Below are 25,774 nucleotides of genomic sequence, written 5' to 3'. Positions count from 1 at the left end.
CTGAAATTTAGTCCATGTTTAAGTGCTTAAAATGAATAAAACACTGTCTGAAACGTTTGATGCTGTGTATCTTGATACATTTCGATTAGGTCGTTGCTCCAGGGAACGCTTCAATTATAACCTCGGCGCAACTTTTAAGTGTGCATACAACTAAAGAATTGCCTGTAACAAACAACACAATAAACGTCACGAAATATCCGAGATTCCTGCAGACGACACCCACGAATCGCCAATAAGAGAACTACAAGAGGTAACATCTATAATTTTGTGCAGTAGTGACAGTAAGTTTTCTTGGGCGCCCAAAGTACGGAAGTACATGGCAAATTAGGTAACAAAGAACTTACGTCATTTGTCAAAAAATACGTCGAAGCGCTGATTCAAACTCACGGCTTTAGCTGACTACTGAGGGGCGTTCACTGCGGTAGAAACTATTATTTTTGTGAAGTTTTCACGAACTTAAATTAACCGTGTTTTTACTTCTTTTAACATTCAAATTAACTATAAACTCCCACAGATACGACTTTCCTTTGTCGAGAAGTACTTCAACGGTCAGCTGAAGATCTGAATACGAAGCTGTGCTTAGAAATGTACGTTGGACAATTAAATACGGTATTAAAAAATGATAGAACTTTAACAACCTCCAATATCGGTATCATGGTGTTACATGCTATTTTTTTCAAATTCGCTATGTCTAAATAATTTGAAAATAATATCGGAGTACGCTCCGTGCGTTGTCTCTGCGATTGTCTGATTATTCTGCGCAAGTAGCTGCAAATCCTCTGGTGAAGGGGACGAGTCTGCCACAATGAATTTACCAATTTCATTGCTTCACATCCCTGCCCCACCTGCTTCCGGAAGAATCAATTACTGCTACTGTCGGAGGATAACATTAACTCCCTAAAAGAGGAATGCGAAACAGAATCTTCGAATTAGCTATTAGTGTAAGCCTTAGTTACACAGACTAAGAACTATAGTGTAACTCATCGTGCACGCGCTTCCTACACCACTTAGCGGTGCATCGCACAATCATGCGGGGAACCGATTTAATTTTTCTGTGGTGTCTGAACTACTGCAGACGAAATTTGTCCTTCATTAAATATTATTGCGATATAACTAGTTGATTACGTGTATCTTTCACCAGTGTTACTTTAATGTCGAGGCAGCCACATTCGACGAAGAAATTGACGTATTACCCTGTAACGAAGCTGAGAAGATCCACAGACGACCCCTAATGATACACCAATTATAAGTTCCAACGGCTACTGTATCTCTCGACTGAAATTATGTCCTGATTCTTATGACCCTTGTAAGATACAGGAAAATCGAACCTACAATTCCTTACTTAACGGATTGGAATTTCTAGCTATATAAAAAAACCGCACACGGGCACTAGCAGAGAATTTGTTTCATTCACTCCCATTCACTCTCCTGAATTATTTTCTCGAGTCTTCCTATCGTAGAAAGAGATCTCTGGCGCACTAAGCTGTACTCAAAACTATGCAACATAGTATCAGTAGCCGCATAATAGCAAAAAGCCGTCAGGTGTGTCAAGGCACTGCCATTACGAAATAATGACTAAACTCATGAGTGATAGTACTAAAACAGTTCGGATACGGAACGGAGTACGGGCACCTCCCCCTTTCATTTTTTTACAAAAGGAAAGCAGAACTTATCTGGAGGTATTATGGAAGCGCAAACCTGGGACATCCGTCAAATATTCAAACCACGGGACTCTCGGTTAACAAAGTACCGTCTCTCTAATAAAACTCTCACAGCTAGTAATTTAGGTTTAGAATTACACAAAATTTGTTAATGGAAACGTAAATTTTGAAAGTTAGCAAATATTTAAAAAAACACTGCAAACATTTAACCACCGATTCCAGTGCCTGCAAGACTAGTGTTATATGCTAAGCACGAGAGGCGCTAAGAAATATGTAACGAGGGGGAAAAAATTAAACGCGACGCATAACTACTGCATGTCATACCAAATGTAATTTTGTGTAATTCGCTCAAACTGCTCGTCGAATAAATTAAATTTAAGTTCTGTTTATTGCCTAACTGCGGTTAGGTCCCGAAGAAAAACATTCTCAACTTGTCTCAGGCGGCTGTTTTATCCTTTCCCTTTCAGTGATAAGCAAACCCTTATCATTGCTATAGATATTTTGTCTCAGTAGCAAATGTTTAATGTACAGGCGAGTCCAAGTTCTCACGGGTACGATCCTCCAGTGAGCATGCAGGTCGCGTTACTACTTCGGTAATACATGTCAGCGCGAACTGAAACTCATACAGAAAGAGGTATGTTGCATTGGAAGCTTCCTGTACACACGAATCGCAGGTGGGAAGCTGTGCAGTTAGCTTAGCGTCCCTGCCACCGAGAGAAAAATGCCAACAGTCTCTTTGTCCACCGCTGACGTGTACTAATCGAGTGTTATGGTCGCCACCTGCAAACTAACATTACTCATTTATAGCGCGATTGCATCAGACGCAACGGCAAATCCCTAAGTCACACGGATGTGTGTGTTCGGAAAGCTGTGTGCTAACATAGTTGCGTGCGGGCTAAGCAAATATTGAAGGCCGTGTAGTGAAATATGAGAGCGCGCGTGGCGTGCCCACCTGACGCCCCTTCACAACGCCAACGCCCCACGGCTCAAGACAAAAATCGCCAAGCCTTTACCACCCCACAATTCACTGCGCATTTTAATCTTTACAAAATCAAACTCGTAGCGACAATCCCGCTGTATGAATGGCCAAATACAGCAAGCAGCCTACTTTCTAGCCGTTTCCACCGGAAACCGCTCGATCGTGCGAATTTATTATTAATTTATTCTGTCTGACAGAGCCTCTTACCTAGCTTTCAATCGATCTGCAACGATTATGCAAGCACGTTCTGCACTACATATTTCTCGTGTTTGTGTTGCTACTCGACGCCAACACATTGCGACACATGTAAGTTGTGTGATAACGCTATTACGTTACATTGGATTGTTTAGGCGATTTGCTGGGTATGGCTGTCTGGAAAGAAGTATATATTGTCCTATTAAGGACAATTATTAGCAATATTTTGGCTATGCATAGTAATTTTGGATAAATTCGTAACAGCACGAATATGTGAGCTGACTGTTTAGTGCCTAACTTACACTGGATGGACGCGGTTTGTGGGGTCGCTCTATCGCCGTTTTTGTATACTTTTTATGGGAAACGTTTGATGCACATTAACTTTGTTATATTAAGGTCTAACAGAAGATCCTCTGCTAGAGAATTCCGATCTGAGTGGTGTTTTGCTGTACTTCGTACCCCTTTTGGCTGTCAGCTAATGGCTTCTGCACAGAGAGCACTACCGTGCAAACACGAATCTGAAAAAAAGCATTATCGATCTTCTTACATTTTCGATGTCTCTGGTGGAGGCTCTTTTAGCAGAAGTGTGTGAAGCATAACTAGAAGACGAGTTAGGCACTTAAAAATGCAAAAACACACAAAAACCATCCGAAATCAGGTCTGGACAAGTGATATAAGGGATATGATCACTGGCCCATAGAGACTGATCTTTTTTCACTAATATTTCAAAATAAACACTGCTGTTGCAGAATGAAAACAAAGCGCATAAAGTGCAACCAATAACACAGTCTTGCTACGGGAAACGATTGTTTAAAAGTCTTTCACGAAAGTTGAAGCAATCTGCACCATGAAGTTAGTACTACAGACGATATAAATTTGTTGCGTTACATATGTATGCCATAAAATATGAGCTGCAAACTATGTAATATTTTGGCAGGACTCTATTAAAATAAAAATTATTTGGAAAAACATATTTGAACCACCAGCTATACAACTTTACGTTTCTTCTCCAACGGTTTCGATTGTGACAGTAACCATTGTTTAACAGCTGTAGACAATCACCTACGAAAAGCTCCAAATAAAAACACATTAAGAACAATATTTTATTCAGTAATGTTCCTCATAATATCAAACACGTTGCAGTAAGTCAGAGGACAATTAACGTGAAATAAAACTTGACCCGCATATTCGCGCTAAATCTTTTCCCATTAAATGTTTAGTGAAAGGATATTTTTACAATTTTTCTCGTCGCCTAATACGCCAATATATACAGAGATTTCAACTTAATTCACCATTTTGTTCAAAAAGTGTTCGGGGTGGGCTGAAGCAGCTTACAAACCTGTGAAACGGGTGACGAAAACTGACCATTATTTAGAAATAAATTTCCCGTACCTGACATTCCAGAAACTATCTTTCTTACAACTGCACTAAGAAGGGGGCCGCGCCTACTCGTCATCAGCAATTTCGTCCAAATTTACAGTATAAGCAGGGGTTAGCCGAAACTACAAGTGACAGCAGTGCAGATCCAAAAGGCCAAGGGTTTTGAAAAAATAGCACTTTGGGTATGGGTCGGACAAGTCATGAGCTGCTGTTAACGAAGTTTCTAGGCAGCGGTTGGCGCAGCGGAAACCGTGCAGAAAGGTAATCGGGGTCGCGTCCCTATATGAAAACTGTATTTTCAACTTCTACGTTACTTCATTGCAAATAAAGCGAAATAATGTTCAGTATGTTGCATTTCTTAATATTTCCATGAGCCGAGCGGTCTAGGACGCTGCAGTCATAGACGGTTGCGGCTGGTCCCGGCGGAGGTTCGAGTCCTCCCTCGGGCATGGGTGTGTGTTTCTCCTTAGGATAATTTAGGTTAAGTAGTGTGTAAGCTTAGCGACTGATGATCTTAGCAGTTAAGTCACATAAGATTTAACACACACTTGAACAATTTTTGAATATTTCCATGAAGGGTAGAAAAAGGAAATACAAAGTAAAATTAGAGATTGCAAATAAATTTCCAAGAAAAGATTTTACTTACAGGATCCACGAAGACTGTGCAACCAGCTTTACAAGAATGGACTGTAATTGAAGGGTACAGGTAAAAATGCGGCGTCTAGTGGTGTGCAAGATACCGGGAAAATTACAAGTGCCGCTGTTTTGAAGCTGAATATCATGTCAGCACGTACAAATCATCAACCATACAATAACGAAAGTACATAACTTTATATACGAAGCTGTCGTGTACGCCATACAATCCCACGCTGGAAAGTTATTTGTAGTTACAATTTTCCTATACCTTCATTTTCATGTACTTTAGGAAAATATTAATAAACACAATATACTGAGCATTATTTCAGTTCATTTGCAATGTAAGCAACGTAAAAACTGATTTAAAAAAGGCTCCATATAGGGAATCGACCCCACTACTCGTGTATTATCGTTCTGAACACTTTCCACTATGCCAACCGCTGCTTGGAAACTACAATAACACAAATATCTCATGCGCCACCCGACCCGCACCGAAAATGACATTTTTTCTAAACGCTTGGCTATCTGGAGCCCCTACTGCCGTCACATTCATTTCTGGCCAAGCCTTGCATACACCACACATCTGAACGAAATCCATGACGACTAGTAGGCGCGGTCGCTTTGAAATACTGCAGTGGAACGAATACTAAATGATCAACAGCTAAATCTGCAGAAATACGTAAGAAGGCCCTACTAAAACTGTAAGAAATGGGATCGGCAGAAATCTGCAAGCTCTCGTATCTGCGAAACAGAGGAACGATTAAGCATTTCTCATTTACATATAGGTATGTCACAAGTGGAACACAAAGTTACACACACTGTTTTAGGGTCAAATGTTATTCGATCGCAGACAATTGAATAACAACTCGGCACTTTACTACTCACGACAGCCAGATGAATTTGTCAAAGCACAAAGATCTTTAAAATTTCATTTTCTACATTCGTAACTAACAATAGTTCCGAAGAATGACCACGGACCAAAGAAAAATCTAAGCTCATAGGAAAAATTATAGAATTCTACAAAAGGCACCACGTCCACATATTGTCACGGAAATTAGTGAGAGACCTTCCTAATATGGTAAATCATATTTCTTTGTTTTGCCTAATTCTGAAAGAAGAGGCGACATTTAGTAGTTGGAGGTAATTTTCCAAAAATAATTAGTCGAGCGGTATGTGTTAGTACAATGCTATAAGAAATTTTTTTGCAAAAGAATGGCAACGTCATATAATATAAAGGTTTATGAAATTGAAATTGTTTACTTTTTAGTTTCATCACGTTTTATATTTTCCGAAGTAGCCATTCTTGGCTAAAAATTATATTTACACAGACAGATCTGAGGACCATCGTAACTGATTGAAAGGGCAGTCAAATGGAAACGAGACAGATGGAAAAGAGTAAGTAAACGGTATATTACTTCAAAAGCAATCGCCATATATATTAATACATTTAGCCCAATGTGACAAGACGGTCAATGTCCTCAAGGAAAAGTGATTGTGGTTAGCTACGGATCCATGATTATACCCAGGAATGCACCACTTTGTCCAAAGCAAATCGACGGCGACGAATGCCTTTCTTCAAGGCTCCAAAAATATGGAAATCGAAAGGGGAGCGATCGGGAGTGAAGGAAATATGTGTAAGGGCTTCTCAACAAAACTTGTGCAGCGTAGTTGAAACAACCTTGTGGAAGATGTGGGCAGGCATTATACTGCAACAGAATGATGCCGTACGTCAATATTCGATTTGATGACAAGCTTCAATTTTTCCGAAGTGTCCACGAATCGTTGTGCATTAATTGTGGCGCCGTGTTCCAGAAAAAGTCAACGAGCAACGGGCCTTCGATTTGCTTCGCATGAAGAAGTGCACGCCTGGATAGTCGTGATTCCGTAGACAACAACAAACATTTTTCCAAGGAAAAACTCTTATGGTGAAAGAGTCACACAAATTCTGTAAAACCTCTTTTATAATATTGAGCTAGGACTGGATGTCGTCGTATATGCGGGGCATAAGTGAAGCAGCATACCAGCCATTTTTTCTCGAACTATTGCGTATTACAGTTTTGTTACAACGTAATGATTTTTTCCTCCCTGGTTCCTGTTTACCTACGCACTTGACATTTTCTTTTACTGCTGGAGTAAATGTAATTCACAATATAACGAAATCGAGAAAAAGAACTAGTGGATAAAGCGAATGAGAGATACTTTGGACGCGTGTCGGAATGACGACATTCTTGAAGAACGCCGCTGCCTTCGTCCGTGACGAACACACAACTTTTCCTTTTTTTTTTTTTTTTTTTTTTTTTTTACACGCTATACTGAAACTGACAAACACGGTACACGCGTTGCATCTCCTGAGGAGTCGCTGTAGAAAACAAGCCTTGGGACGGGGGAGTACAAGAACAGGAAATAAGAAAAGCTAAGAATTCGTCTCTTTCCTACAGAGGCCACACATCTACTATTTGGCTCTAGAGCCATCTCCTGGACCCACTAACGGTGTTCCACTATCAGTTGTACGTATCTGATTGTCGGCTAGGTTTTATCCGCATCTAGTTATTTTGTGTCGAAACAGAAACACTTTATATTTTCCAAAATTAATTTGTTTTTATTTCGGTGGAGATGGTAAAAAAAAAAATCCTGAAACACAGCACTTACGGAACGTACAGCATGATGTTCCATTGCCAAGAAGTGACTGGTTGCGTTATTCACCCACTACAGGAAGACTGTTACATGAGACGCAAATATAAATGATGCGTAAGGGAAGAGAACTGTGAAAAACCGCCCGAGGGCAAACCGGACTCCAAGGAGCCTATAATAATCTGAGACGTGCTCACAATGACTGACACACTCCTGTTTCTATTAGTTTATGAGCATGACGAATGCGGATTAAAACTCCGTGATTATGATAATTTAACTAGTCAGAACTGCAGTAAACTGTAAACCCTGAATATAAGACTGAATTTACTTATTGGTTGCGCTATACGGTGTAACCGTTTCAGATCATGAGCAGCACACGCCACCCAGTTGTAAGCTTTTATTTATACCACACCCGATGTCCCTGTAAATATAAACGAAGAACGAAAAGGTTTGTCACCACTTACCAAGAAAATGCCCTTATGAAGGGGGAGAGTGGAATGAATAGTAATCAGTAGTATATGTAAATGGAACCCACAACCAGTAAAAAACGTGACTGTAATTATATCAAGTAACGTAATAAACACTTAGAAAATGCAGTCCACTAAAGAGGCTGCCTACACTACGTTCGTCCGTCTCTTCTCGAGCAATGCTGCGTGGTACGGGATCCGTGCATGATAGGATTGACGGAGGCCATCGAAAAAATAAAAAGGACAGTTCGTTTTGTACTATCGCGAAATACGGGAGAGCGTATCACGTATATGATACCCGAGTTGGAGTAGCAATCATTAAAATAAAGGCGATTTTCGTTGCGGCGAGATCTTTTCACGAATTATTTATTTCAAGTTTCTGCTACCAGTCACTTTAAAAAGTCACTGGTAGCAAAAACTTGAAATAAATAATTATCCCACACAGTCACGGTTCACAAACATAGCCATTATGGCTGAAAATAATCTTTTCGCGAAGTTTTAACAATCAACTTTCTCCTCCGAACGCGAAAATGTTCAATGGGCACCTACCTACGTAGGGAGTAATGATTAACGTAATCAAATAAGAGAAATCCGAGTTCGCACGGAAACATTTGTGTGTTCGTTTCTCCCGCGCGCTGTTCAAGAGCGTAACGGTAAAGCGTAATGGTTCAAATGGCTCTGAGCACTATGGGACATCTCAGGTCATCAGTCGCCTAGAACTTAGAACTACTTAAACCTAACAAACCTAAGGACATCACACACATTCATGCCCGAGGTAGGATTCGAACCTGCGACCGTAGCAGTCGCGCGGTTCCGGACTGAAGCGCCTAGAACCGTTCGGCCATAAAGCGTAATATGTAAGTGGTTTGGCGAGCCTTCTGCCAAGCAGAGTAGTCGCATAGATATAGATGTAGAAACAAACATGTGGAAGCTACAATGGCCTGAAGGCGAAAATGCTATAAAAATGCCACAAAATTAGTCCAATACCTGCAATGAATAAATTAAAAGACAATGAAGGAATGAAAAAAGGAAACGATATTGAGGATGTATATTTTATACAGCCTATACAGAAAGGAGAGAAATGTAACTGCTTAATCGAATCCATATTAAATGATGATATCCACGGAAAAACAGTTCTTCACTGCACATGAAAATGCTATAGAAATTTAAGGACGGACATTTAGTGTTCAACGTCTCATCCATGACTATTTCGGCCTGGAAAGGGACGGATAAGGGAATCAATGCTGGCTTCTTCAAACAAAACAAACCAGTATTCGTCCCGAGCGAAATGAGGGAAAACTTAAATCTGGAAATATGCACAAGGATGCGAAGCCCGCTCCTGTTTGCCAATCATTTCACTGTATCGCTTGGTCTTATATTTCGTAAGTAACCCGAGGATGCTGCGGACAGAAAACTGAGGATCACATTTGCTCTGGGCACTACAAAAAGGAACACCTATTGCCGGCAAGCAGCGCCTCGGCTGCAACAGTATAAACTCACAAGGTTATATTAGCTATCGCATGCTTCAAATGTTTTTACTGGAATGAAAAGCACACACACTGTAGTGGACGCTTAAGTTAACAGAACGCGGTATCACCTACTGACGGTAACGCAGATGGATGGCTCTGAGCACTATGGCACTCAACTGCTGTGGTCATCAGTCCCCTAGAACTTAGAACTACTTAAACCTAACTAACCTAAGGACATCACACACACCCATGCCCGAGGCAGGATTCGAACCTGCGACCGTAGACGGTAACGCAGCCACCTTGTTAACGATATACGGTAAGCAGTCCCTATTCCGAAGTATTTGTAATTTGAACGCAACGTTAAAGAAGCTTTTAAAAAACATACCTCGCACGCACATGGCAGTAGCAAACTTGTCTTTGTCGTATGAACGTCTGCCGTACAACAGTTCGCGCAAAGAATACACATGTGAAAGAACAAGTTTTAGTCATCACCCATTCGATGAATGAGCCCGCATCCACGAGCGAGTAAGACAGCAATTTTGTGTTAAGGTGGAGGTTATCAAGGCTAAAACATTCGGCACAGGTATGGACATGTAATAGCAATACTAACATGGACGCAAGAAGACCTGAAATGAAATTGTTTTCCCTACAGTGTAAGAATCAAATAGCGTGGACAGGTTCAAATGGCTCTGAGCACTATGGGACTTAACTTCTGAGGTCATAAGTCCCGTAGAACATAGAACTAATTAAACCTAACTAACCTAAAGACATCACACACATCCATGCCCGAGGCAGGATTTGAACCTGCGACCCACTGTAGCGCCTAGAACCGCTTGGCCACACCGGCCGGCAGACAGGTACAGGCACATGGCAACATACTACCCAGCTACAAAATACTCGTCGCTTCTTATTGATGAACATTCATCAACTTAAAAAGCTTCTAAAGACAAGCTAATGTTTTGAAGCAAAGAATTTTTCTGTTTACAAAAAATAATGCTCGTAGACAAACGCTGTGTGTGAAACAATACAAAACGTCGATCTACGCTCACTTAATGTCTTAAGAAAGGCAGCGAAGAAGACAATACACAGAGTGGATAGAACTGACAGAAGAAATAGTAAAATGGTACCACAGGCGGCCAGCAGGGGAAAACGATACGGATTAAGCACAGACATGGGTCTTCTACTGCTTTTTCTAGTATCTACACCGACATTCTTTTCATTAATATGCGTAAGCGCACTCGGACCCGCCGGAATAGCCGCGTGCAGTATCACGCCACTTCCGGAATTCCGGGAGAAGCACCGGCCCCAGATCAATCCGCCCGCAGGATTAACAACAAGTGTCGGTGTGCCATCAGCCTAGATGTGGTTTTCAGGCTCTTTTTCCCCACATCCGAATTGGTGAATACCGGGCAAAAATTCCGTCATGGGGAGTGGGAGGGACCGACCCTCTACCGCTAAATCTCCGAATCCCGTAATTAGCATGCCGACTCCGCCAAGATATGGGATAAAGGTCAACGATTAGCGCTCTCTCTCTCTCTCTCTCTCTCTCTCTCTCACACACACACACACACACACACACACACACACACACACACAGAGAGAGAGAGAGAGAGAATTTTAAACGAAGTGTTAATGCAACAAACGATGCTCGTCCACACAAAAACCAACACTTCGTCCATTTCCGTAGGTACAACAGACTGACCACTCGACAAGGGCTGTAAGTAACACGCTATAATGCCGATTCTGTGTATGTGCGCGCGCACACAAATCATCTCGTTGTCTGCAACAAATTAATTTGGGACGCGGACAGCAGTCGAAGAGTCTATCAGCGGCATCTGTGCAGGCAGCACGTGCGGCGACGGTGGGCCTCAGTCCACGAGCTTCGTGTCATGTTGTACGCTACGGGGAGCCGTCAATTTCCAAATCAGCAACCACCTACACGCGGACGTGCCACTGCACAAACGGCCATCGCAGCAAGTAAATCTCTGCCAAATACCGCAACCTCACACGCAAGACGGCCTGTTTTGTCCAGAGAACTCCACATTCACCTACGCTCAGAAAATCCATCTAACATAAGTGGTAGAGAGTACACCATATCGTGCACGAATCTGAAAGTGAATCTTCACAAGCTGGCGCTTCCTACACTTAGTATAGCGTGAAGCATTCACTGGAGCAAACACGATTCAGTAGAAAGACGTTATTGGTGGGGGAAAGGAAAAATGTACTTTATTGCGTCCCTGTCGCGCTACACACACACACACACACACACACACACACACACTAGTACCCGCGTGGCTCTCAGCGGAATTCCAGTGACAGGTAACGGGACGAGAGGGCAGTGTTATTACCAACCGTCAAACGCAAAAACGCAGAATACCAAACAGAGTTTAGAGGTAGTCCGGTGAGTATAGCAATTGAGGGTGCGGAGCATATCAAAAGCACTTACAGAACAATAAATAATATCTCTGGTGGACGTATACAAGAGGGCATAATCCGCTGCGGCGTTTCCGCCAACCGCAGGACCGCAAATGTAATCAAACGCCCCGTGGAGCTGCAGGAAACAGGGAACTGCAAACATGTTAAGGTAACAAATTATAAAGATTTAGTAGGTTTATCCTTACTGAATAGAAGTTTTTTAAAAAATCTGTAACAAGAAATCAGCAGCTAGTGAAAATTAAATTATGTAAATTACAGAGATTCTCTTTCGCTCAGGTCGACAAAAATGTTTGAGCAAATTTCCAATCAGAAAAACACATTTTCATAGATCAAATGACTCCATTCCGTTTTCCTCCGGTTCACAATCCTCCATTCTTCCCTCTTCAGCACATGGAAATGTGGCGATCTCTACGGAAATTGTATTAAAAGGACTTTCACTATGGCATCTGAGTGTAGCTTATAAACCACGAAAAATTTACACATTTAGAACTCCTTCAATGATATGTTACATGATTTTCTTCATTCAGTACGATGATAGCGGAAAAAATAGCGTCCCAGTAAGGCTATCTAAGTGACTACGATAGATTTCCGATTTCGCCGAGCTGCCCCTGCACTGACAGCCAACACAGAACAAATTCAATGGGAGCAGTGTCCGACAAAGTGCGACGGCAAAGGGCTGACAAGAATAAAAACTGTGAATTAAGGACTGAGAGATACAAAATTATTACTGTCTAGTTAGGAAAGTCAGTTTACAATGATTAATTTCTCATGTCACAAAAATGTGTGGCGTAGTAATGTCAGTGACAATCGATAAATGTAATACGAGGGACTGATGACAGACGTATGAACAATATAATTATGTTTCACGTATCCTCATTTCTGCATACAGTAGCATTCTTCTTATGTTAGGTGAGCATAACAACATAATCAAAGCAGTTTGCGTCGCTTAGAAATCTTGAACAACACATTCTCCAAACTCTGGAACGAAGCGGCCACAGGATCCTCTAAGATCATCCAATTCTTCCGCACCATTCCCCACCCTTGTCACGTAAAAAAGAAGTAGCAGAAGCGCGAGAGATTGGTTCTTATACGTAATACCAGTGGTTCTTACCCGTGTTCCGGAGAACCAGTGGGGCGGTGACTCTTCAAATGTAGACGATGACACACCGATGGAAAAAGAAATGTTTCGCTTTCCTTAATCCAACGCCCAAGTCAACGAAGCTGTGGTCTGGTGGTGTAAGCTGATACTGCAGGGTATATAAGGAATCTAGCTTCACTTACAACAGAAGCCGCCAGTGAGTACAAAAAAGCGACGTATTTGAAACAGCATAAACGCTAAGTAACATTAAACACGGTATCGACAACCAGGGAACACGAATGAATAAATGCGTGACAATATCGTGACCAGGCCAAAGGTAAGCAGGCTCTCCCGAAAGATACTCAACCACATTTGTACACGGGCGACACACCAGCAAGCTTGACCCGAATTTTATTCGGTAAACGGCTGATGGTGGTAAGAAATTTCCGAGTTTAATAACTACCACGTTGGAGTAGAGAACCAGTTACTAAGACCAGTTTCTCATCAATAGCATAAGAATACGGTAAATAGATTATGTTGAAACCTTATAGTGAGGAACACCTGAGAATATTGTATGAAGAGCCTTGTGGAATGTCTCCTCACTGACCGTACAGGTCCATCCTAAATACACCGCGACATTATGCCCCACTGTCGGAAGGGTACTAACAGGTATTTGCCTTAACTCCAATTTGCCCAACCAAACGCGTCTTCTTTCCAAGGGGGCATCTGAGGAATTATTTCACAGTTCTACACGAAGGTCTGGCGCTTGCAAGTAGTTTTCTGTCAAGCCTCGCTCGCTCTGCTGCTGCACCCAAAAATCTACACATCACCTTGCTTTTTCATACGAATGTGACACGAATTTCTAAGTGGGCATATGGTTGCATGAGGCACACAGGGAGAATTCTCTTGTTAACTTAACGATTTGCCCCAACCGGAACGCATAAAAATGGCTCTGAGCACTATGGGACTTAACATCAGAGGTCATCAGTCCCCTAGAACTTAGAACTACTAAGGACATCACACACATCCATGACCGAGGCAGGATTCGAACCTGCGACCGTAGCTGTCGCGCGGTTCCAAACTGAAGCGCCTAGAACCGCTCGGCCACTCCGGCCGGCCCGGAGCTCATAGATGCGGTCCTCAGGAACACCTTCGTAACTCCCTGACACAAACCATTGAACAGGAAACATCTCATTTGAAGCTTGCTACTAGACTGACAGATATTAGTACCTAGAAAAAGGCACGGATTGCTGAATGATCTTACTGCAACAGAGGGCGAGTCGAGTGAAACTCTCTCACGAAATCGAACTCCGAGAGACGGTTATGAGTCTAAGTGGACCGATTAGATTCCAACATGAAGTGTTATACACCACTGATATATGTGAAGGCAATGAACAAATACTGGTCATCAATGTGAACACTACGCATGTACGAAAGCAAAGGCCGCCACACAGAAAGTAATGAAATTAAAAATCATCATTAGATCGGCCTGTCAAGCACCTTGAAATGCTTAGGAGTGCCGAAAAACAGGTGCAGCTGTATTTCGTGCTAGCAAGTGACGCACCAGTTCTTTCGGTAGATTACGATGAACTTTCGGTTCTGAAGAGAGGTAATTCTTGGGCATTATCTGAATAAAACTCAGATATCTACGGAATGCGAAAATACTAAAAACTAAACTGACGAAACCATATCGACCAAAAATAATGAAAACTAGGAAATGAAACGAGACAAGTGGTCACTACACCCTCAAAATACGAATACGATTTTAATCATGAGAAAAATGAGAGTCGCCCGCATCCAAATCCAGCACTGTGAGCCTTACGAATGCACGAAAAATATACAAAAATTCCGAAGTTCTGGTATGCTTGGGTATTTCTACAGTCATAAAGACACTCGATTATCTATCATCCAAGAAAAGGGGGAGTTTATCAAAAGCTGCTTGTTCGTAGGGTAATCTAGGAGCGACGGCGTGTCCGGCGCAGAACACGGGAGAAATACCAACAAAGTATTTTACAGTTTGGCACTCACAAGTTACAAGCAATGTTCGTGAACTTCGAGGAGCCACAAGCTAGCGCATATATTGGACTTCAGTGGGTTTCTGAAAATTTTCAAAGGTTTAAAGAGGGCACAATGTCTCGAAGTGTGATATTATCAGTGGCTCTGAGCACTATGGGACTCAACATCTTAGGTCATAAGTCCCCTAGAACTTAGAACTACTTAAACCTAACTAACCTAAGGACATCACACACACCCATGCCCGAGGCAGGATTCGAACCTGCGACCGTAGCAGTCCCGCGGTTCCGGACTGCAGCGCCAGAACCGCTAGACCACGATATTATCAGTCACGATTGAAATATTCTTTTCTGGTCAGCAAAACTATTACCCATATCTCACTGATGGAACTGCACGTGTGTTACAAAGCTTGGCTGGGTAAAATAACTAACAGTTGTCCAAATACAATCGACACTAATTTCACAAGAAGTGAAAAATTGGTGATTTTTTCAGTTGCTTTTCCATTGGCAACGACACCAACAACAGAACTAAATATCAATTTTAGGCACAAATTTTTATGGAAAACATCCATTTTAAATGCTTTGAAAGCTCTGGTTGAGAAAAATTTCCTTGTAAGTATCTATGTCTGTAAGTACACATCACTTTACAACGAAAATTGTATTCCATTTACCAATTACATCCCAGTAGGGAAGCTGTGGAGGTACCTTTTTTTTTAAATTAAAATAGTTATAAAATTTCTCTGGGAATTCGTTAGAGGAACGAAAATACGCCTCTTTTCATTGTTTAGCTTCATTAACCTTTTGTCTCCGTTACAATTGTGGAAGGGTCAACAGCCGAGTTATTACTAGTATCTGTTTTTCCCATCTCTTCCAATATTCCTAGGCTTTCGACCAAAGCTTTTTTTTTCGGGGGGGGGGGGGGGGATGATTGAGGGCGGCTCGATCGGTTATACCTGTGCTCTTATCCCTCGCAACGTTGAAATTCACCACTAGGTATCTCAAAAATATATCCTTCTGCAGCTCTAATACGATTTGCTACAAACGCTTTCATTAAATTCATGGGCCTAACTTCTTATTCATTATTTTCCCCAGGGGTATTTCAGGCCAGTTTTGTCAGTCTATCATCTATAGCAAAAAACGGTCTTCTTTCACTGTTTTTTTTTAATTTGCGACATGCTTTTTGAAAACATAATATTTCTTTGTTATTTACTTTTCTTTCGATAAATTTATTACTGTTATTATTAAGGCCATTTGTCAATAGACATTGAAGTAAAACAGTAGTTATTGATTTTTGCCTTATTTTAATGAAAAGACAGTTTTTATGAGCAATTAACAAGAACTAACTGATGTAGTTCAGGCAACAACGCATTTGGGATGGGAACCTCTGAGAACTATATGTTGTGAAATATTATTCCCATGCATGTCTCTCTGTTTGTTTGCCCCATTACGTAGACGTTCGAATTTTAATTACCTATAATACATCACAAAACAGAATTCACATTCGCTGAAAGAGAATTTCTGTCTCCGCTTTACACTTATTGCACCATTGGCCCTTGCGATTTTGTACACAATTCATTCCTTAATTCTCTTATCCGTAGCGCTCATCCATTGCTAATCTGTAATTGTTCAGGTATTACAACGAGACAATTTACATGCGTCAGGCAATGAATACCATCTTAATGAAACGACATTACATTTAAAGTTAGAGATAATAGTCCAGCATATAAAAGACCCCGTCCCTTACTAATAAAAGTGTGGCCGACAAGCTAGACCGAGCAAAATGTCAGTCTGCTAGAGTTGCCAATGACACAGTTTCTACAGCACCGAATTCCAATGGTGTTCCCGCACATTCTTGCGGAGAATAGGGGGCGGACGAAAGCGCCGAAGTCAGTCTGCCAAGTTCTGCGACCACAAACCTGTCACTCACCGTCCGCCCGCCGGCAAACACTTATAACCGAATTTCCATTCGCCTAACATTTCCGAACACTGCGTTAAACGTCTGGCTACTAATCGCTTCAAACTTCAGTTGGATTGCGATGCAGCATATTTTTGAATAATACTTAAATAGGGCTGAGAATAATAAAGTATTAACAACTGCAAACGAGTCGATGAAATAGCCAGGTAATTAAAAACTGAAAGCACACACCTGAGCAGATGGAAAACTATTACGTTAACAAACAGTTCCGTCGCTCCTTGACAGGGCAACTTCTTGTACAAATATATAAGCGACAAAATTGAAAATGTTTTACTGATATTAATTTACAATAGTTGCTATTCGATGCCGAAAGACGGCCGATGGCGGGAATACATATAAATGTCACAGTTTTGTATAAACACTCTTACAGAAAATTGAGGCACATTTTTTCTGTTAAGTCCGATTAAATGGTCCTTGTACACCCTATTACCAAACACAATCCACGAAATACGACGAGTTTTCAACAAACAGAAACCTTTCGTGATTCGGCTGGAATTACCCGAATGGAAATAAACCAGTCAAGATAATATCGCACGCCAGCAGTTTAATGTAAACCGACAACTGAATGCATCGACCAAATGAAGTAAAAAGTAGCCCAACAGATTATCATTAGTGCGTATTTACAACAACGGGTTGTATGATTCTGAAGACAAGGGCTAAAGAAATTTCATATCTCTAAAAATTTTACTGCATTCTTAGAGGCAGCTAATAGATTTCTGCACTCTCCATGGAACAAAATCACGCAATATTGGCTAAAAATTTCCTGCACACGGCCTACTAAGATAGGTTTCGAATTCTTGGACCAAAAACTCGTCTTTTGCAACGGTGACAAGCATGATGTCACACAGAAAAACGATTCATTGCAACGATATTTTAAACTAAAAATTTATCCGAGAAGATATGTTCACTAACAATGATTCGGGTATCTTTATTGGCAAATGCCCTGTTGCAATGAGAAATATCACAGAAAATGACAAGCTGTGTTTTTCCGCATGAGACAATATTGTCTAAATGATTGCTCAGCCAACTGGATGTACTGATTTAGGCTCAAAATGTGCCCTCACACATGCGCAATATGAATGTACTGAGAAATTGCTAAATTAATGTCAAGAGGAAAAACAACAGTGTCGGCAAAAATTGATAATTACGTACACTTCAAGAGAAGTGTAAAATCCGGGTGAAAGTAATACAAAGAAAAATCTGTGATATAAAAAGACGGCGTATTAAGAAAAGACTGCTGTAGCTTGTTAGAACCCCTACCCACGTTGGGTAGAAGAGTAATGTACACAGAATTGTTGAATATTCTTCCACCTTTCGATATGACGGCTAGCACACAAATTGCCCGTCGTACGTCATCGGCCCTCTCGTCGCGGCTAATGACACGCTAGCCATTCTGCTGACGGCACACAACTCTACCACAGCTTATACGCTTTGTTATAAAACTATCCTTGTCATGATTAAAAAAAAAGAAGAAGAAGAAAGGTGCCGTCGTGTTAAAACGTCGATTGCTGCTACTTCTGTTTCATTCGGCGCATAGGTTATCGTGCTTCTACACACATGTGCTCCGCGAAACACTACAGTTCATGGCGGAGGCTACTTCATACAAGTCCTGGCCATTTTCTGTCATATTCATGTCGCATATTGAGCGAGAGAAAAACTGCTATCTGTATGTTCTGTGCGCAGTGTAATCAAATGTTAATAATACCGTCGCTGATTTAATACTGCGAGCGCTTTAACAGTCAACACTTCCGGGCTCAACTCGTCACAATTAAGCGGCAAAAACTAATACTGTCCTCGAGTGAAAGATGGAGATAACTGTTTCCAGAATACAGCAAGGCGGGCACGGAAGGACACGACATTGTAAAAACGCGTGGCAGTCAAAGGGCATCAATAATAGTCTCCGAAAGGAACGAAGCATAATTATCGTGGGAAAATATTCAAAGTGAGCAGACTAATATTGTTACCACGCACTTTCTCATTGGGAATGGTGGCACTAGGCGTGAGTCTGGAAAAGAGGGAGAGGCTGGACTTGCTGAGTGAGTCATTGGCCTCGCTCGTGAAGGGCAGAAATTCGAATTCGAGCCCTTGTCCCTGTACAACTTCAGTCTTTCATGACGTTTCATTAACCTAACTGTCCGTTTTATCATCTGATTGCCTTTACGTTAAATGTGCAAACCCCGCTGCAGCGTTATAAACGAAACCTGTAGATACAACCTAACCGGGAGCATCGCAGCCGTAATACCTGCGACCACTCGCGTAAGAACGGGGGCCGCGAAACAACTAAGTCTGCGGATCACGACTCATACAAGGGACGATGAAGGAGGCTAAGAGAAAACGAGGCACATTATTTGTCGTTTTTCCGACGGGCACTTAGGGATCACATCTCTCATAACGTTGTCACTAATAAAACCGTGATGTGACCATCGAATTATCGAACTAATAAAACCATGATACAGACTAGGCAGATTCATTTATGCCAACACAGTGGTTACACAAACAATTTTCCGCCAATATCTCGATATAGCAACTAAGAGCGTTTTGATAATTTCAAGAGCCAAACAACAGGACGCTAGAAAACAAAAATAAACTGACCAATCCGTGAAATGTGCAATAATATGCGAAAGGTGTGTTACACTAGCTCCTCGGTCAGAAATTATGTATACGTTTATGTGCCACTAACACTTTACAAGCATAAACGGTAAGCCCCCTGATGGAGGCTACTCTAGAACTGTATCGAGAAGTTGGAATACTAGCGTTTTACCCATCACTTGGGCCGAGCGACTTGAACACAAAATCGCAAATACCAACGTTCTGGAGTATAACATATCGGCAAACGGGCCATTTTGAAAAATGGCTATCCTACGAGGAAAACACGGGAAGCGCCGTAACCCGATTCCTCATAAACTTCGTCGGTGAAAGGGGAGTCAAAATAAGCGGACAAGTGTCTCGGCGTATCCGTAGATACCCGACCATCTCCGAGAAATCGACGGTCAAAGTTTTCGATGTAATTTAGATGCGTTTTAGGGCGCATGGATCAATCGTATCCGAAATGGTGGCACAGTGCCTAGCGTCGCGGCTTCTCAGTTTTGTACCCCGTGTTTGAATCCGGATTACTACTTTTACTTTCGTATTTCGTGTATCTACTCATGTCCGTAGAAGGTTACTGCAAGAATGTTTCTTGTAATGTTAATGCATACAGTGGCGTTATAAAAAATGGTTCAAATGTCTCTGAGCACTATGGGACTTAACATCTATGGTCATCAGTCCCCTAGAACTTAGAACTACTTAAACCTAACTAACCTAAGGAAATCACACAACACCCAATCATCACGAGGCAGATAAAATCCCTGACCCCGCCGGGAATCGAACCCGGGAACCCGGGCGTGGGAAGCGAGAATGCTATCGCACGAGTGGCGTTATATTAATTGTAAAATTACGATTGGGTTTCACAGTAATTCTCATATTCTTATGTCATTCTTGAATCAATCCGCATATTAATTCTTATATTTTCTTCTAATGCTTATTCTTTAGAAAGATTTCGTGCATTCCCTTCAACGATACCGATCCTAGAAACATAGAAATTTTTAACACATCGCACGGAGGCAGATTTGCTACTGTGACATTTCTTCGCACGAATCTCACTTGGGAAAGAAATGTCATTAACGTCGTTGAAGATTTCACGCGTTGGCAATAATTATGTGGCAAATCATACATAACGGATCAATTCACAGAAAACTGGCACTAGCATCAAGATACACCACAGGAATTTCACGGAATAAATTTCAAAAATTTCTCATTCATTTATTGCTTCTTTTCTTTATTAAATTGATACATCAGACATACGATTAGTAGACGAATAATGACAACGTTGCTTCAATATAGCCTGGAAAATATTCGTGTAGTGATCTTCTACGGGCACGGGTAGATGTATGAAAAACAAAAATAAAAGTAATAATCGGGTTTCGAATACGGAGCGCGAACGTGTAATAACGCGACACTTGCCACTGCTAAAAGGCACAAAGTACCTCGAAAACTTGGACCATCGTTTCCTCAGAAACGATCGAGTATCTAAAGGTAGGCCGACACAAGTGTTCTCTTGTTCTGACTCCTCTTTCACTGAGCGAAGTTTCTGCGAAATTGGATTATGGCACCTACCTCGTAAGCAAGAAATAAAATAAAAACCTATAGGCGCTGCCGGATGTTTCCTTATTGATACACTACCAATCCTGAGCTTGTTTCGAGAAACGAATTTTACACGTTAGGGTTGTGATATCTTCGTAATGGGTACCAATTAATATCAAGCGCCAGTGACCACTACCTGCCTTCGAAATGCTGGGTTCGTAGCCCGAAACCTCTGACCGTGCGCCACGTTAGCACATCAAATACAGGCAAAATTACGAGCAACGCGACACCGAAAGAAAAGCCGAAAAACTGCAGCCACAGTAGTTCTCTTTCATTGGAGCCTCATCAAAGGCTTTGACGAAGCACCAGTAACATACCGGAAAGAGAACGCAGAGCCAGCGAGACTCGCCTTCAGAAAGGCAAAAGTTTGTTCTGGCGCCTCGTACGCCACCGTGTGTTTCCAATAGGTGCGCATCAAATTCAAATACACAAGGCATCACATGCACTGCCTAAAAATACCCCAAATGTCAGCTCCAAAGTGGCGGCCAAAACGTGCCATCTGGCGGGCGGGCGCTATTCTGGAAGCGTTTAACTGCCGCCGCGAGGGGAGTGCGTGACGCCGCGCAGCCGGGCTCTACAAACAAACCGCGGCTCCGGCTCTAGCCGCGCGAAATCACACTCCCGTAAACCGTCAAACACATAATACAGCCAAACATCTGTCTGTCCAAAGTCGTCACCTCACTTTCAAACACGCTAAATTTTTACTTTAATTTTAATATATGAAAAGTAAGAAAGTTACTTGTCAAAATCCTTCTCTAGCCTCGGCATCTCTCGTGCTACTCTTTAGTTGCTCTCGCAATCTTTAAAATTTCGGTACACTGAAAACTGACGCGTAACCTCAAACCAGTAAGCCTCCGAGGGTTAACTCAAAACTAACAGCAATTCCATACGAACATTGTTAAAAAGCGACGCCGTTGCACAGGGTGGCTTCAAGTCACACCACGCAGGTGATAGATTTGCCCTGCTGCTCACATAAAGAGTATGTGCTCTGTGAGACGTACCACACAAACTCAGGCACTCCATCCGGGCTGTAAATTTATCAATCTGCCCCAATATGAACTGGCTCAAACTTTTTTAACTCCGCGAACGATGTAGGCGGTGAGTCATACTTGTACCACTACTGCAACTGAATCGATTATTTTCAGCACCTAGCGCCAAAATTACTTTGGATGCAAACTGCATATCTAGGGAAATTCATCATTAACATAACAAATTTTATCTCCACGCACGCACGCACGCGCACACACACACACACACACACACACACACACACACACACACACACACAAATATAAATACACAAAGTATCCACTAGAGGTCTCTCCCAGTACAGAGGAGAAGATCTGAGAAAATACATTTTAAATTTTAGTAGGCTGTCAAAATGTTAAAGTGTGCAATCCTCCAATACATCTCAAATGCTTTCATTAAAAACAGTTATTTTATTTCTATATTTGATTTGGTAAACTTGATAGATGGCAAGCATGAGGAATTATTAAGCTCTAGCAAAATCACAATACATAAAAGTAATTTTTATCACTGTAATCTTGGAAATAGGAGGCTGAAAAAATACCCTCTGTTAACAACAATGAGGATTCAGCCAGTAACTGCAATAGCATAGTGAACAAATTTAGAAACTCCAATTATCTGCTAACTGTATGTGTTCATCAATTCTTCCACACTGAAGCTTCTGCAGATCTGCGCCATTTGAAAAGTCTATCGAGACATTTTTTCACATATTATTGATGGGAAAATATCAGTTAGACTTCAAACTTAAATATAAAAGACACAAAATTGAGAATAGAGACAATTCAGCACCACCTAATTCTTACAGGAAAGAAACTGGACCAGTTTATCGGCTACATCTAACTATAAATATAATTTACACAGCCAGTGCTAAGAGCATGCAGACAATTTTCTTCCCAAAAGAATGCTAAATAAAAGAGGAGCTAAAAGGAAAGAGCAAACCAAAAACACACTATAAAAGTGAGACCCAGATTACACACTTCACATATTGGACTCTTAAATGTCAAAACTACATAGCAGCTCACTGCAAAGAAATATTATCAGAACTGCCCATCAAAGCTCATACTACTTTTTAAAAAGGAGCACTAAATCAACTTGCACACATACCAAAAAAGATGCTTTGCACTGCAAAGACCTCCAGTGGATAGATCTAAAATAACAGACACCAATAAAGGCACTTACGTCTATAGCCACGTCCCTCCTCTGGTGTAAGCCGGTCTGCAACATTGCCTTCCGATAAGGATCCAGGAGTGAGTGTGCCATCACGGTCTCTGTCTTCTGACAGTGGTGTGTCCGAACCCTCCTCCTTTACACGGGGCTGCAGAGGCGGTGTACTGTTTGGTGAGACAGAGCCCGCCAGGCCCTCACTTCGGTTACCAGAACTAGACAGTGTAGGAGCTGGAGGTGCAAAAGCAGACAGCCCCCCAGTCTCCATATCACCAGCACCTGGGTGCCCTCGCCCCAGAGGACGGAAGGCACCAGCTCCTGCAGAGCCAAATGGAAGCCTGGGATCCAGGGCTGGGTGCACAAACTGTGGTTGCAGGTGATGAAGCAAGTGAGCTGGCAGCCCTGGGTAGCTATCAACGTGCCGCAGGCCAAAACCGGCAACAGTAGCACTGCCAAAAGGGACGTGCAGGTCTTTTGCTTCTGGGACCTGCACAATGGGATGTCAGTTTTGTTAAACAGAGGTTCTAGGTAGACAAACACTGATAATGTACATAAAAAATATTATGTAGCACACAAGACTAATCTTTATGTATGGGTACACTCATTCTCCCCTCCCCCCCCACACACAAAGTAAACACTTCAAACATATAAGTCACTGCAAGCACTGAAAACAAAATCATAAAAACAAAAAATCATGTTAGAAGTAAGTTCCAAACAGAGTTTTCTAATGCACAGTCCCAGTTTACATGTATTCTTAAAAATATTAAATGAATCCACTAGACGCATAATTGAAAAGTCTGAACTGCACAGTGTCAAAACACAAAAGAAAGTAACTGTAATTTTTTTTCCAAAACCATTAATGAGGGCTGCACAGTCAAAAATAATTACACACACACACACACACACACACACACACACACACACACACACACCATTTACTCAGCAATATCTAAATTAAAAAAAAAAAAAAAAAAAACAGCAACACACACTATATAAGAGAAGAAACATTTTACACTTTAAGTATTAAAATATGATACAAATTTAGTTCATCACAAAACACAAACTATTCAAAATAGACAGACCTGGGGATTAAAGGGCCTCTGCATTCTCAGAGCCTCTGGAAGCCCTCCAGCCTGAGAGAAGACGACAAGAGCAGGTGGTGGAAGGTGATTTGGTACATATGCAGAATTTTCCATCTGTGAACAGACAAGAATTATTATTAGAAATTTACGTTGGAATTTCATACAGCATTATGTAAACTGTATATAATATTTCCTTTAAAATGTGCATTTCACTATCGGTACTGAACCACAATAGACGTTATGAAACGCAGATCAGGTCCGTGTCTCATAGATACAATTTAAAAAAAAAAATAAACCAAAAAGTAAACAAAAATTCACCGAAAACTCCACCAAAACAGTGTGCCCTTTGTATCACTCTGTACAATAAATACTCAGTTGTCAGTTATAAATGTACCTCTCAATTAGTAAAAACTGATCACAGGTTCGAATCATGATTTGTTTACAAGCTGTGCGATACAAGTAATTACGAAAGAGCTTAAAACAAGATGAACAGTTCACTGTAGTTTACATGGAACACTGCCGGCTCCTCATAGTTTACCTTCCTTTGGCATTTAATATAACAGAAAATCTTTCATTAAACTTCTCACATCTCATCACGAATCAGCATGTAACACCGAATTATTTTTGTCAAAACCAAATTCAACAAAACAGCACATTATCATACGCATGCTACTATAAAACTACACTCAGACAAATGTAAACAAAGGACGACGCTGATACGACATTTAAAAACACACACATAACGCTTTCATTAATATATACTTGTATCCCAAATCTACCTCTGCATTAAAGCAGAGTATTGTCACTGCACAAAGACGCAACGTAAATACTTCTCGAAACAATACATTTTGTTTCAAAAACTGGAACACTCAAAAATGAAAAAAAATACAAGCGAAGAACGGCAGATCGTTTACCTTACAGAGCTTTATATGGACTAAAGCATAAGACAACGAAAATAAACACAGCAATAACAACAACTCCACATCTATTGGATAACTCGATCAGCGTACTATACGCCGTATCGTTTCCCTGTATCCACCAAACCCCGACTGAGCTCCATAAACACGTACCTACTCGCTCATGTTGTCCCGCGGTGCATGCCGGGTAGGTGACAAAATACGATCGCCGTCGGTTGGCGGGAGGAAACAAAGATGGCGGCTAGCGCTTGTAAACGACTGCTGGCGGGAAATTCGTATCAGTATGCTTCACGTCTGCTTTATAGTTGAGAACGCACACAGTTTTTAACGATACTACCAGTTAGTGCGATACGGGAACACATTTATATTTATTTTCATGTCACTCGTCATTTAACATACGTTAATTTTCAGGCGATTTCTTTCCAAACATGTAAATGATATAAAAATGTGGTCTTCACGTCGAAATACGTAACTTCTTCGAGCA

The 25,774-nt window shown here is 41.4% G+C and overlaps 1 protein-coding gene across 1 annotated transcript in view; it reads right to left on the bottom strand.

Annotated features, from left to right (window-relative positions):
- LOC124722572 (E3 ubiquitin-protein ligase RNF220-like) overlaps positions 1 to 25,431 on the bottom strand; it is a 685,014-nt gene extending 659,583 nt beyond the window's left edge. The window contains exons 1-3 of the mRNA XM_047247711.1: positions 25,288 to 25,431; positions 24,374 to 24,487; positions 23,307 to 23,778 (exon numbers count right to left, since the gene is read on the bottom strand). Of these exons, the coding sequence (XP_047103667.1) occupies positions 23,307 to 23,778; positions 24,374 to 24,487 (586 nt within the window). The 5' untranslated portion in view covers positions 25,288 to 25,431. The remainder of the gene's footprint in view (positions 1 to 23,306; positions 23,779 to 24,373; positions 24,488 to 25,287) is intronic.
- Positions 25,432 to 25,774: the final 343 nt, after the last annotated feature.

Source organism: Schistocerca piceifrons, chromosome X (assembly GCF_021461385.2).
Source record: "Schistocerca piceifrons isolate TAMUIC-IGC-003096 chromosome X, iqSchPice1.1, whole genome shotgun sequence".
Classification (NCBI taxonomy): Eukaryota; Metazoa; Arthropoda; class Insecta; order Orthoptera; family Acrididae; genus Schistocerca; species Schistocerca piceifrons.
The sequence above is the reverse complement of the archived record's forward strand: the minus strand, read 5'-3'. Positions and strand labels throughout refer to the sequence as shown.